Below are 13,942 nucleotides of genomic sequence, written 5' to 3'. Positions count from 1 at the left end.
AGGTAGAAGAGGTGGGCAGGAGTTAGGTCTAGAGCTTTTGTGGGTTATTGTAGAGACTAAAGTTTGTAATGAGTAGTCTGGGAAGTCTTTGGGGTGGGGGGTTTGAGCAGGAAAATTACATGAATTGGCTTACATTTTTAGAAAATCACACTGACTGCAAGGTAGAGAGAATAGACTGGTGGGTGAGGCAGAGGGAGAAGCAATAATAGGGGCAGTGGGGAGTCTAGTTAGGAGGCCTTTGGAGCAGCTCACATGCAAGATTATGATGGTTTGCAGTAGGGAAGCAGCTGTGACCCCGCTGAGGAGTGGCTGGATTTAGGATGCTTTTGGAAGGCAGAGCAATGGAGTGACCGGTGTATTGGACGTGGGTGTGTGAGAGAAGAATCAAAGATTTTGGCCTGAGCTCCAGTGTGAATGGTGGTGCTATTTACTGAAAAGAGAAAGAGTGGGAAAGGAACAAAGGAAATTGAATTCTGTTTCAGACAAGTCAAGTTTGAGAGCGCGTATCAGCCATCTAAGTAGAGAAGCTGAGTAGAGAGTTGGATATGAGAGTCTGGAGCAGAGGAGAAAGGAAAGACATCGAGATTGAAACTGAGGATGGTATTTAAAGCCTAAATAAGATCACCAGGAGCTGAGTGCCGAGTGGAACAGCAAGTGCAGAAAGAGGAAGAAGATAGAAGGGGACTGAGGTTGTAGGTACCATGGGGCTGCCCCAATTGTGCTGTGTCCTGGTGACGATAATGACAGCTACCACCACCATTATTGTTGTCATTGCCAGTAAGTTGGTATTAGACACAAGCTGCCTTATGGCTGGCTCTTTCTGTGTCCTCAGATATAAGGAGTATAAACCCCTTGAGAGAGGAGAGTGGGCGTTACTTCATGGCTCCCTGCCCACCCTCATCCCCACATAGGGCCAAATAGAGTGCCTTGCACGTAGTATTTGCCCAAAGGTTTGTCACTGAGGATAGAATCTCCCATGGGTGGAAATACTGGCCCGTTCTGGGGCTTTCTTCTCCAGCTGCTGGCTGGAGTAGCGCTTCTCAAACTATCTGTGGTGAAGGTCCAGTTTGTTTTTTTTTCTAATCCATCATGAACGGATACTTTAAAAAAAAAAATACAGTAAAAATGAGTTACTAGAAAGATGAAATAAAAACAAAATAGAAACTCAGATATTTATTATTTGACCCAACAGACATAAAATGACTGTCAAGTTGCTGTACGATTCGTTTCTAAATGCTTGGTGTCTATACTTATCGGATCCTGAATCAGGGTGAAACAGTTCGGGGCTCTTCACTGGCCCACAGACCATATTTTGAGCATCCCTAGTGTAGGGAAATCAAGAAGCCATTGCTCAGAAGAGGGGGCATGGCTCAGATATGAAGACCTGAGCTGCAGACACAGGAAGCCTCTGAGAAAGCCTGTTGGACTTCCAGGGCTACCTGACCCCTCCCCACTCCTAGTAAGAGGCCAGCTCCCTGTTGACCAGTGGTTCTCCAGGTGTGTTCCTTGGACCAGCAGTTATCAGCATCACCTGGGAGCTTGCTGGAAATGCACACACTCAGGCCCCACTGCATTGAGTCCAAAACTCTGGGGCAAAAGGAGCCTCAATCTGTGGTTTTTCTGGCCCCTCAGTGATTCTGATGCCGCCAAAGTCTGAGAACCACTGCAGTGTGAGATTAAAGACTGTTGCCTGTTCAAACTCTTTCCCCCTTTTAGTGTACATTGAGCCCCTTCTCTGATGGTTCTCAACTCTGGCTGAGCGTCTGAATTACCCAGGGAGCTTTTAAGAAGGTCTGTTTGGGGGCCAGGAGAGCTAAGGGTGCGGCCCGACAGAGCTGCCCGCTCAATGCTAATGTGAGTCCGGAACTGAGGAGCCCCTCTGTGTGCCAGGCGCTGTCCCAGGTGCTGGGCAAAGTGTCTGGTCTCTGGCTTCAGAGGAGAATGGGGAGCTTTACATTAGGAGGTTTAGAGATACATGAAGGTTTTGCTGTATTGCCAAGCCGTGGTCTGTTTTGATGAATTTTTGATAGGCAGGATTCTAAATGTGTCACTGACTGCCTTGTCTTCTTAAAAACAGGTTTCTCAACATCATTTAACCCTTTCTTCATGCCCTACGGTCATCATCCCCCACAGCATTTCTGTTCTGGACACTAACAGTGCCCTCTGATTGTGGAGCTGCACCAGCTCCTGCCTCTACACGGCCTCATGTTGCTGGCCTTTGAGTTCTCATTGCCACTATTTACAATTCTTCAGGATTTTTTTTTCTTTTCTGTTACTAGCTGTCCCTGTTTGTTCTTCTCTTGCTGTCACCTAGAACCACTTTCCTTCATTTCCTTTCTAGTTAAATTTTTTTTTCATTTTTGGCTGCGTTGGGTCTTCGTTGCTGTGCATGGGCTTTCTCTAGTTGCGATGAGCAGGGGCTACTCTTCGTTGCGGTGCGCGAGCTTCCCATTGGGTGGCTTCTCGTTGCACGGGCTCTAGGCGTGCAGGCTTCAGTAGTTGTGGTACTCGGGCTCAGTAGTGTGGCGCACGGGCTTAGTTGCTCCGCGGCATGTGGGATCTTCCCGGACCAGGGCTCAAACCTGTGTCCCCTGTATTGGCAGGCAGATTCTTAACCACGGTGCCCCCAGGGAAGCCCTCTGGTTAAATTTTTCTCATCAGCTATAGGTTGCAAAACCAGACGACTAAATCTGTTAGGACCCTGTCTCAAATAAGAGCCGACGGTTTGAGTGTGAGGCTCTCCTCTGAGGAAGTTCGGGGACTGGAGTATGTGCACGTTATGACCCATGGCTGAGCATCCTCGAGGTCCTTCTGTGCTTCACTTCTAGACCTTACCTGCATCCTAGGTGGATGAGGTTGCAGCTCTGTGGCTCCTGCAGTAGTGGGTGGCGGGGCTGTCCACAGGGAGCCCAGCGTCTAGGAGACGGGTGGATAGGAGGTGGGTGAGTGTGGGGCGATGAGCCATTGTAACTTCTCGGCCGGGGGCTCGGGGCACAGGTGGGAGGAGCTGCGCACGCTGGCCAGCGAGCCAAGGGAGCAGCACGTGCTGATGGCCGAGCAGGTGGAGCACGCCGCCCACGGCCTCTCCAGCACCCTCGGCGTCTCTGCCACGTGCACCATTGCCTCTCCGGGTGAGTAAGGCCTTTCCGTGTGGAAAGGAGTGGCCTCGCCTGTATGGAAGCGGGATGGGGGTGAGGAGGGTTCCCCAAGGCCGGAGGTCCCCCTGAGAGGGAGGGAAGAGGAATGGAGCCCAGCAGCCTCGGCCCTGGGGCCCTCTGCTCTGTTCTACCGCCCTGTGTCAGGCCCTGTGGGGTTCTAGGCTGGGAATTCCGAACTTGTCGCACGGGGTAGAGAGGCTCAGATCTGGTGGGGTCCCCTCCCCTGCTGTCAGCACAGGGAGGCCTCATCTGGGGGTGAGATCCCTGTATTCCCAGTCATCTTTGTCAGGCTCCATCCAGGAGCTAGAGTGAAGTACGTTGTTAAAAAAAAAAAAAGGTACACGTGTGCACAGGATGGAAGAGCGGTGTGGGGCGGGGCTTGTGCAGAGGAGATGCTCGGAGACCGGCTGCCCCTCCCCCGTGTACTCTGCCGGGAAAGAGCCAGGGCTGAGGGTGGTGGGCCCACGGGCAGAGGAAGGAGGCGTAACCCTGTCTTCCCTGCCTCGGGTATGCACGGTGGACACAGACTGCAAGGTCCAGCCTCACCCCTGTGAGCGCAAGACGCTAGAGATGGTGAGGCAGCTTGCCGGCCAGGCCCCGTGCCGGAGGGGATCTCAGGGGACCAAGGCCGTGCTGGCTGCTCTCTGTCCCTTTTCCAGGTTTGTCCACAAGGTGTGGGGTCAGAGCCTGCGGGCAGGGCCTGGGCGGGGATGGCCAAGTGCTCATGGGCTGCAGGGAGAACGGCTCTCCGGGGCCTTGGCTGTGGAGTGTGTGACAGGGATCGGAGGAGACCTGGGAGGGAGGCAGGGACAGAGCTCCGGGGACCCAGGCAGGGGCACAGCTACTCAGTGTCAGAGCCTTTTAGACACACCGCCCAGGAGCCCCGGGCCTGGGTCCCAGCCATTCTGAAGGCTGGTAATTCAGCCAAAAGCTGGTCTGACAGGGCGGTGGTCTGGACTTGGGATAGTGGTCTGCTAATCTGGTCCCTCCGATCACCAGTTTCCACGTGTCTGGGGGCTGAGCAAGGCCAGAGGCTTACGGTGCTTCGATGGATTCCGGATGTGGAGGCTGTGAAGAATGCTGGATTCTTCAGGGCCGGAGCTCAGGCATTCAAGGGCACCCGGCGCCTGGCTCTCAGCCACTGCCCCGCAGACCCCCAGATCGTCCCCTTTATCCGGACCACCTTCAGTACGGCACCTGGTCAGGAGCTCATGACCTCGTCCTCTAGTCCTTTCTGGAGGGCCAGGGTAGCGTTTGAACCAGCTGCACCTTGGCCCCTTGGCCTGGCCTCAGCGATGAGATCAGAGCGTGCACAGCAGTGAGATGGAGCGGCTGAGAAGCCGTGAGGGCCGTGTTGGGTCGATGCAGAGTCCGAACGCCATCTCGGCAGGGAAGGGCGGTGCCCCCCATGTGGATCAGAGGAAGTGGGGCCTCGTGCCATGTCAGAGGCCACTAGAGGATCTCTTCCAAACCTGCACTTTCGAGTGAAAGGAGGTAGTTCTTCATTCCCTGGTGAACATGTTTAAGGACTCACTGTGAGCCAGGCAGGGTCCAGCGAGGAGGCAGGCACAGTCGCGGCCCCAAGAAGCTCGTGGTCCAGAGAGAGCCTCCCAAGTGCTGGGATGGGGCCTGTCCTCGCCACACGTCATGGAGGAGGGGTTGCTTGAGCAGTCTCAAAAGATGTGGGAACCAGGTAGCAGTGGGCAGAGGCGTCCAGAGCCGGGAGCCCTGGGAGAGGCTGGTGGGTAGAGTACACTTCATGGCTATGTGCTCAGACTCTGGGGGCATCACCACTAGTGAGCTGGGAACCTCCCGCTGTCTGTTTCCACATTCAGCAAGGGGGTGATAACAGGACCTGCCCCCGGACGATTGCCAGGGGCACGCAGCGAGGTAATTCGTAGAATGCACTGACATTGCAGGCTCCTAGAATAATGCATATAGTAGGCTTTTCATCAATCCCCTCATTCAAGAAATACTCACCGAGGCTCTCCTAAGTTCCCAGCACTGCCCCAGGTCCTGGGGAATCAGCATGGGCGTCTCGGAAACAAATCTGCTCTCAAGAGCAAGAGGCAGCAGTGAACAAAGTGAATACCTAAATGAACTATTAGGTGGTGGTGAGTGCAGTAGGGGACAGGATGCGGGGTGGGACAGGGTGGGGTAAGTGGAGGGTAGGGGTGCAGCTTTAGAGTGGGCAGGGACCAGACCTGCGGGAGGTGGGGGACTAGCTGAGCACAGGCCCAGGCGAAGCCCTGTGGATCGTGTCTGCTCCACAGCGCTGGCTCCTGTAGGCCTGGGTAGGGAGGGCAGGGCCCGTGGAGCTTTCTGGGCTAGGACCTGTGGTTTGATGAGGAGTAGACGTGGAGGGGGAGAAGAGCTCTCTTTAATGAGCTGGCAGCTTGGCACAGTTTTGATCTCAGCGACCCCTTGAGTTCGTAGTTGGCTTGGCTTTTATCCCAAGTGGATGTTTTGCCTCAGGAAAGCCCCCGCCCTAGAGGTGAGCCCAGTTAGCCTGCCCGCCAGGTGAGCAGCCCTGGGTGGGGTCTCCCGGGAGAAATGCTCTTTGGCAAGTTTTAGAGAACTTTGTCGCGAAGGCCCCAGGAGAATCTCCTTAGATGAGGCCATCCGTGGAGCTGCTGCCAGCCAAGAGGAGGGCTTTCTGCCCGAGGGACGAGGACCCACTCCTCTGTGGTCGGCCCATCGCCCCGCAGACTCAGGAGAGCCAGGGGGCGAGGCCCAGAGGGCAGGATGCATGGGCTTTGGAGTGGGAGATGGAGTTCGGATCCCAGCTCTGCTGTGTTCTGGTAACCGTGTGACTTTGGGCAACTTAATTCAGCCCTGAACCCATTTCTCCGTCTGGAAGAGGAGACTGCTGTCTCTCCAAGTAGCTGAGGACTTGAAGTAACGATGGGGGATGGCGGGGGCATGGAAGCCAGCACAGGAATGGCGGCCCTTGTGTTGTCACAGAAGGTTGTCACTCACACCGACCTCAGAGGTCGTTGAGACCAGCCAGTGGTTTGCAAATCCTCCTGAGCTACGGAGCCTCCTATGGACACTTGTTATGCAGACCAGAAAAAGCACATCTGGGGTGGGGGCGTGGGGCTGGGGCACTGGGGGAGCCCTGGACAGTCCCCTTCCCTCTCCACTGAGGCTCTGAGGAACACAGTTGAAAACTAGAGAGTTGCTATATAGAAGAGGGAACAGAAGACCAGAGAAGGAAAGTAACTTGCCTGGGGTCACATAGCCAGAATGCAGTCGCCTAATCCCAGTATTTCCCACCCCCCACTCCTTGTGCTGGCCCCAGAAAGTAACTCGTAATAGACAGCTGTTGCCGTAGTTCAGAGTACTGAACACAGATACCTCTAATTTCTGACATGATAGCCAGCTTCCATTATCTTTTTTAATTGTCTGAGTAGTTTGAAACATTTCCTACTCTGTGTGCAAACAAAAGTTGGGTAGAATCAGGAAAAAAAAAAGAACCAAGTCTGTCTTGACTTGCTTCTGCATTGGCATCTTGTGTCAGCTTCTAGTGTTTTAAACACCCTCTCCTGTTAAAACTTTGACCTCTACCATTTGTTTCCTTGGGTTGTAGCTGGAAGAGAGTGTTCTTAACCCACCCTGCCACCTGCTACAGGACCACCCGCCCAGGTACAGTCTGCCTCTTGGATTCTCCTCTTCTTTATGGCCCTGGGACTAGGCTGGCTCCCAAAGTGGCATTTATACTCCTGGGGTAGCACGTGGGGTTGGACTGAGCTCCAGGGCACAGGGACAGGCATTTTCAGAGGCAGAGGAACATGCTCATGCCATACTCGTGCCTCCTTTGGTCAGTGGTATATTTTTACTGAGAAAGGGAGTGAAGGCTTTGGAATTACTTCCTTAACCAGGGCCCCTTGCGTTGACAAGAGGCAGAGCAGGGCGTGCACTGAGCCCCAGCTGTGCAGACAGCCTCACATCTAGCACCAGACTCAGGGCAAGATACCTGAGCCTCAACGTTCCTCCTCTGTAAAATGGGGGTAATGTTTGCCCCATGTCTGGACTCCCCATTTCCCTGCTGTGGATGATAGGGGGTACCATACAAGGGATCCTAGGGAAGACTCAGTAGGTGATGTCCACCAAAGTGCTTCATCAGCGACACAGTCCCAAGCAAACAGGAGGACTTTTCAATACCATTAAGATCATGCAGCCTGGCTTCCCAACGGCCCTCGCTGCTCCTCACCCCGGGCTCTAGTGCGTCTCACTGACCCAGGAGCACAGAAATCACACTGAAGTGTCTTGGCATCAGTGCTTGTGTAGATATGCTACTCCTGATGAGGTCGGGAGTCCGTCCCTCGGAAGCAGAGCCAGAGGCTTTGTGTGCAGGCAGGATGGTGCTTCCTGCCTGGGGTTAGGTGATCCTTCGGGCGTCTTATTTTAAAGTTCCAACTTGGCTGGTCTCTGACACATGGGAGGAACTGAAAGTGGGGTTGTTTCTGCTCAGAAATTAAAGCTCAAGGACTTACGGTTTTGGAACCAGAGTGACCTGTGTTTGAGTCCCAGCTCTGCCACTTTCCAAGTAGCTGACCTTCAGCACGTGACTTCTGTTCGTCAAGTTTCAGCTTCCTCGTCTGTGACGTGGCGGTTCACAGTACCTGCTTCATCCAGTTGTATCAGTGAAGTGAGATCATACATGTGTAGCGCTTAGCACAATACCTGGCCCCATAATAGCTGCTCAGTTAAAGGCCACTGTTGATGCTGTTAATGAGCCCTCAGTTGTTTGCATGAAACTCCAACTGACAGAACTGCTGGCCTAGGAGCCCAGAGTTACCCTCGATAATTCCTACCTTCCAGAAGTGTATACTTTAATTACAATCATGTCACCACCAAGTAGTAGATTAACATTTTTAAGGTATTGGGGGTTTGGACTCCTACATATAAATTTGGAGGTCGGGGGGGGGGGGCGGAATTCAGTCCATAACACGTGTTCCCAGTATCAGAGCCAGGAGCCAGATCCCATTGGCAGATCCCCAAGTGAGCCTGTAATTCGCACGGGGCCTTACTGAGCCCACCATTGAGTGTCTGGTACCACCTACACCCTAACCCTGCCTTACGTACCTCATTTACTTTCCTTTTCCTCTTTGCTACAGGTGTTGAGACTAATTTCTTAGTGCATCTGGGGAAAGGAAGGGGCTGGGCCCTGGTGGGGCTGGGTAGCCAAACCCCTTCGCATCTCTGGGCTGATGTGCCAGGCTGTTAACAGGCATCTCTCTGATAGGCCCCCGTGACTCGCAGCCCTGCCAGAATGGAGGCACGTGTGTTCCAGAAGGACTGGACCGGTACCACTGCCTCTGCCCGCCAGCCTTTGGAGGGGAGGCTGACTGCGGTACGTGTGCACAGGACTTCCCAGACTCTGTTGGGGAGCAGTGGAGCCAGGGTTCCTGCTTCTCACCTGCCACCCTTTTAGCTACTAGGTAGGAACTGGCCCTGGAGTTAGGGCCACCTGCTTTTCAAGTACACCGCTGATCTGACGTCTCAGATGATACACTGAGGGTTCCATGAAGAAGTAACTCGGGTGGTGGAGCTCCGGGTAGGACACGGCTCCTTGCTTCTTAGCTTTAGAATGGCTGCTGCTTCATCTGTGAGCATCGCGGAGCCCAGCTGCGGGCTGGAGCTGGCCGAACTGGGTCCTGGTTCTGGGCTGAGTCTCTTCTCCCCTCTTCCAAGAAGAGGAGTGAGAAGCTTCAACCCCTTTTGGATTTAAAACTGTGAAATGAAGATTATAATAACTGGCTTTACCCCCTACGGTTATGGGAGTTTGAAATAAGATTCTTAGCACAATGCTTGACACGTAGGACGGGACTTGTTAAATAGTCACTTTTTAAAAACTGTAGTGCTGGGTCAGTTGGAGACGTATATGGGAAAAAAATATATATGTTGACTCCCTACCTCACAAGCTATACAAAAAATCAAGTCCAGATGGATCATAGATTTAAATGTAAAAGGCAAAGTTGTGAAACTTCTGGAAGAAAACATAGGAGCATATCTTCATGATCTTGGGGTAGACAAAGATTTCTCCAACAGGACACAAGAAGCACTAACCATAATGGGAAAAAGTTATAGAAAAATTTCTTTTGAAAGAGTGGTGAGATGGAGACACTTGGTGGGAGCCAGGGAGCTCTGTGTCCGGCCGTGGCTAACCCTGTGACCTGCACTGGTCACTAGGCCCTGAAGCCTCTGTGTCAGTGTCTCATCTCCCTCCTGGGAGGGAGGCGGCTCCGGCCCCACGTGGCGCCGGGGGGTCCCGGGTGGGACAGTGGTCTGCGTGCTCCACAGCGCGACGGCCGCTGTGATCCTGGCAGCCCCGAAGCTGAGCCTGGAGTGCAGAGCCGACGTCGTCTTCCCGCTGGCCGGCTCGGCGGCTGCCACCCCGGAGGGCTTCCTGTGGACCAAGGCCTCCGTGAAGCGGTTCGTGCCGGGGGCGCTGCGCGAGGGCTTCCGGGCATGCATGGGTGTGGCCGTGCCCGTGGGCGAGTACCGGGACGTGCGGACCTGGTCAGGAGCCTCGACGACCTGCCCTTCGCTGGCGGCGCCATCCTGACAGGCCACGCCCCGCAGCAGGTGGCGGAGCGCGGCTTCGGGAGCGCCGCCGGAACGGGCCTGGACCGGCCCCGCAGGGCTGTGGTCCTGATGACCGAGGCGCGCTCTCAGGACCAGGTGGCCGGCCCGGCGAGTTTCGCCAGGGCCTGGGAGCCGCTCCTGCTGGGCGTGGGCAGCGAGGCCGTGCGGGCAGACCTGGAGGAGGTCACTGGTAGCCCGGCGCGCGTCATGATCGACGCCGGCCCGGAGGACCTGTGCCGCCAAATCCCGAAGCTGCGGGGAAAGCTGTGCAGCCAGCAGCGCCCAGGTAAGGACCAGTCCTGCACCGGCGCCAGCTGCGGGCCGGCCTCGCCCGACCCGGGGGCCGGCTGGCCAGTGGCAGGCCCTTCCTCCCTTTGGTAGCGACTGAACCAGGGCCTGTACTGGGGGCCGCAAGCACGGCCCGACTCTTCTGTACGCTAGCCTTGCGATGAGTAACTTCTCAGTTTACTGGTCAGTAAAATTGGACTAACGTAGTACCTAGGACCTCCAGAGGGGCTTTTGTGAGGATTAAGTAAGGCAAGCACCGTGCGCACTAGTGCACAGTAAGCTCAGAGTGTACGCTCAGAATTGTAGGTATTGCTGTTTATTATTGTCATTTATTGTTGTTAATAAGGAGTTCTGAATCTTCAGTCTTCAGCTGAAATGTCTGTCGCTCCTGAGAGGAGCCCCAACCCCATCCTTACGCACCCGTGCCGCCCCCGCTGGTCCCTCTCAGCACCCTGCTCCTTTCCTCCATGGCTGCTCACATAGTTTGTAATTCTTTGTTGGTTTCATGTTTGTCAGCCGATCAAGGACAGGCACTGGCAGTTTTGTCCACATGGTATAACTAGTGCCTTGTATACAGTGCACGGCACGTGGAGGGCACTCGGTAATGGCACAGATGAGGCCCCGGAGCTCAATGGCTCACGCACAGTGGACGTTTATTCCTCTCACATAACAGTTCAGAGGTGAGCGACCAGGGCCAGCAGGGTGGCTCGGCTCTCTTGTGGTTCCACCTCTAACTCCAGGTCACTGTTTCTCAGACAGCAGGAAGAGGGCAGAGGGGAAGTGGAAGGCAAGCAGCTTCCTTTTGAGGACATAACTTGGAAATTGCACAATTACTTGCAATCACAACCCACTATATAGAACTTGTCACGTGGCCACACCCGGCTGCCAGGGAGGCTAGGAATGTGGTCTAGCTGAGCATTCACGTGTCCTGCTACCATTCTAGGAGAGGGTGGAGGACGGATACCGCAGTGCACAGACAGCAGACCGGCTGACCTGGCTCTGCTCACCCTGGAGCAGTCCTCACTTTGCTGCCCGCTGAGGTCCACTCTGCTTGTTCTGCAGGCTGCCAGGCCCAGTCGCTGGACCTGGTCTTCACGTTGGATGCCTCGGCCTCTGTGGGGCCCGAGGACTTCGCCCAGATGCAGAGCTTCGTGAGAAGCTGTGCCCTCCGGTTTGACGTGAACCCTGACGTGACACAGATTGGCCTGGTGGTGTACGGCGGCCAGGTCCAGACAGCCTTTGGGCGGGACCCCCACCTCACCAGCGCTGCGGGCCAGGAGCCAGGCCCCCTACCTGGGTGGGGTGGGCTCGGCAGGCACGGCCTTGCTGCACATCTATGACAAGGTGATGACGGTCCAGAGGGGCGCCCGGCCTGGTGTCCCCAAGGCTGCGGTGGTGGTCACGGGTGGGAGGGGGCAGAGGACGTGGCCGTCCCTGCCCAGGAGCTGAGGGACGACGGCGTCTCTGTCTTGGTGATGGGCGTGGTCCTCCCACGTCCCTGGGACTCCCTGATCCACATGGCAGCCTACGCAGACCTGAGGCACCACCAGGACACGCTCATGGAGTGGATATGCAGAGGTGAGTGGGGGGCGATCCACACCCTCGGGGCCGCCTCCAAGGGAGGACCTCAGCCCGAGCCTTCATGTACATCATTACAGGGACAGCAACTCCTCCCAACTGCCGGGCGCTTTCCACATGCCGGGCTTTATGCTAAGTGCCACACTCACACGAATGTCACTCACCTGACATTTAAGGTGCAGCTAATTTAACACAGGCACCTCTTCCCAAACTTGAGAATGTATGCACCCCACTTAAAAAGAAGACGTCATTAGGATACCCATAGGACCCCGGGTTGGCACTGACCTTGGTAGAAGCAGACACAGCCAGGACAGCCTGACTCCAAGCCTTCCTTTTGCCAGTGACATCCTTTCCACTTTTTAAAAAACATGTGGCCATAATAATAACAATAAGCACTGCTGTGTGCACGGCCCGCCCTAGAGAGGGAGTCTCTGTACATGTGTAGGAAAGCTGGGTGGAAGTCGGGTCTTTGACCGGCCATGCAGTATGGGGCCCAACTAACCTGTGGCTTAAAGGCCCATGGAGCCACTAAGATGTGTAAGACTCTGCTCTGGTGGCCTCGCCTCTGTACTGGGCTTCCTTAGAGCGGGGTCTTCGGGGCCAGCCCAGGCTGGGTCTGCTGGCACGTGCTCCCTTGCAGAAGCCAAGCGGCCAGTTAACCTCTGCACACCCAGCCCGTGCATGAGCGAGGGCACCTGCGTCCTGCACAACGGGAGCTACCGCTGCGAGTGCCGCGATGGCCGGGAGGGCGCGCACTGCGAGAGCTGTGAGTGGGGTGCCTGCGTGTACTTGGGAGCTGGGGTGCTGTTCTGAGTCCTGAGCCCCAGGGCCATAGCCAAAGGAGGCTCTAGGGCATCAGTGGAAGGAATCAATCATTTGTTCGTTCATGCAGGAAACATTCAGTGGGTGCCTCCTACATCCCAGGTGCTATTCTAGGTGCGGGGAACAGAGCAGGAAGCAGGACAGAGAATCTCTGCCCTCGTGGAGCTTCCATTCTAGTGAGGGAGACAGCAAATAAGTACAGCACGAAGTGTATTAGATGGTGCTGAGCACACACTCTGATTGATGAAAATTGATGACTGGGAGGGAGGAGCAAGTGGACCCAGACTAACTGAAAGGCAGGCAGAGGATGTGGCACGGGTACAGGTGGGTGGGTAGATGTGGCGGTGGAAGTCGGTGGGAGTTCCGAGCGTTTCTTTCTTTTTTAAAATGTTGAGCCTTCTTTTTTTAATTTATTCTTACTTTTGGCTGTGTTGGGTTTTCGTTTCTGTGCAAGGGCTTTCTCTAGTTGTGGCAAGCGGGGGCCACTCTTCATCGCGGTGCGCGGGCCTCTCACTGTCGCGGCCTCTCTTGTTGCGGAGCACAGGCTCCAGATGCGCAGGCTCAGTAGTTGTGGCTCACGGGCCTAGTTGCTCCGCAGCATGTCAGACCAGGGCTCGAACCCGTGTCCCCTGCATTAGCAGGCAGATTCTCAACCACCGCGCCACCAGGGAAGCCCCCGAGCGTTTCTGTTTGCTCAGCTGAGAGGATGGGGAGACATGGAGGTTGAGGAGGGAAGAGAACTAGTAACTGTCTAGGAGAGAAGGGGCCCAGAGTGAGGACGTAGAGAATGATCGTTGGGCAGCACTCTGGCCCACCTGTGGCCGCCGTTCATGAATTTAAGGTTAGAACAGCAGCGGCAGCCAGAGGATGATTCCCACTGGAGCCCTGGGTTTTCAGGCACTGGTAGAGGTGGGCTTCCTGATACCAGGCGTGATGTGAGGGGCACCTCTTCCTTGGCTTACGGAGTAAGAGCAAGGCATGATGGGGCCCGTGAGGCAGCTAGTTGGTTGAGAAGAGGACTCAGACACTCCTCGTGTCCTCAAAGTTCACTTCTTTCCCAGGGACCTTGAGAGGAGATGCCCCCAAGGCATGTGGCCCCAGCCGAAAGCCTGCAGGAGGGCAGCAGCTGCCCCCCTCCCAGCTGCTACCAAGAAGGCCTGGGTCCCCTGGGTGCTGAAAGGGGGCCTGCCCTCAGCAGAGCATCCTGTCCCGTGGGGTCCTTTGCGTGTCTGCCTTCAGCCCTGTCCAGAACCCTCCTGCCCACTCTCCTGACCCAGGGAGAAGAGAGGGCCCAGCTGCAGACGGTGCTGCCTAGGGACACAGTAGCAGCTGATATCGCCCCTAGCGACGATGTTGAAAATTCTTCAGTTGTAAGTACTTACTTTGCTGACCTAGTTGAGCGCTGCTGAGCTGGTGTCATCTGCCACCTTTCCCCTGAGGAGGAACAGAGGAAACTGGAGACTTTAGATGGCCTGTTTGAAGCTCACTTTTCCCACAACAGATGC

General features: G+C 55.3%; 1 protein-coding gene across 1 annotated transcript in view; it reads left to right on the top strand.

The window, feature by feature from the left end:
• VWA2 (von Willebrand factor A domain containing 2) overlaps window positions 1–13,614 on the top strand; it is a gene marked incomplete at its 3' end in the record, with an annotated part of 55,576 nt that extends 41,962 nt beyond the window's left edge. Inside the window, 11 exon segments of the mRNA XM_082854451.1 lie at window positions 2,996–3,131; window positions 3,685–3,817; window positions 6,748–6,803; window positions 8,407–8,514; window positions 9,491–9,673; window positions 9,676–10,035; window positions 11,100–11,298; window positions 11,300–11,445; window positions 11,448–11,615; window positions 12,256–12,381; window positions 13,499–13,614. Coding sequence (XP_082710577.1) covers window positions 2,996–3,131; window positions 3,685–3,817; window positions 6,748–6,803; window positions 8,407–8,514; window positions 9,491–9,673; window positions 9,676–10,035; window positions 11,100–11,298; window positions 11,300–11,445; window positions 11,448–11,615; window positions 12,256–12,381; window positions 13,499–13,614 — 1,731 coding nt within the window.
• Window positions 13,615–13,942: the final 328 nt, after the last annotated feature.

The sequence above is a fragment of the Leucopleurus acutus genome, assembly GCF_964270905.1.
Source record: "Leucopleurus acutus genome assembly, chromosome: 14".
NCBI lineage: Eukaryota > Metazoa > Chordata > Mammalia > Artiodactyla > Delphinidae > Leucopleurus > Leucopleurus acutus.
The sequence above is the reverse complement of the archived record's forward strand: the minus strand, read 5'-3'. Positions and strand labels throughout refer to the sequence as shown.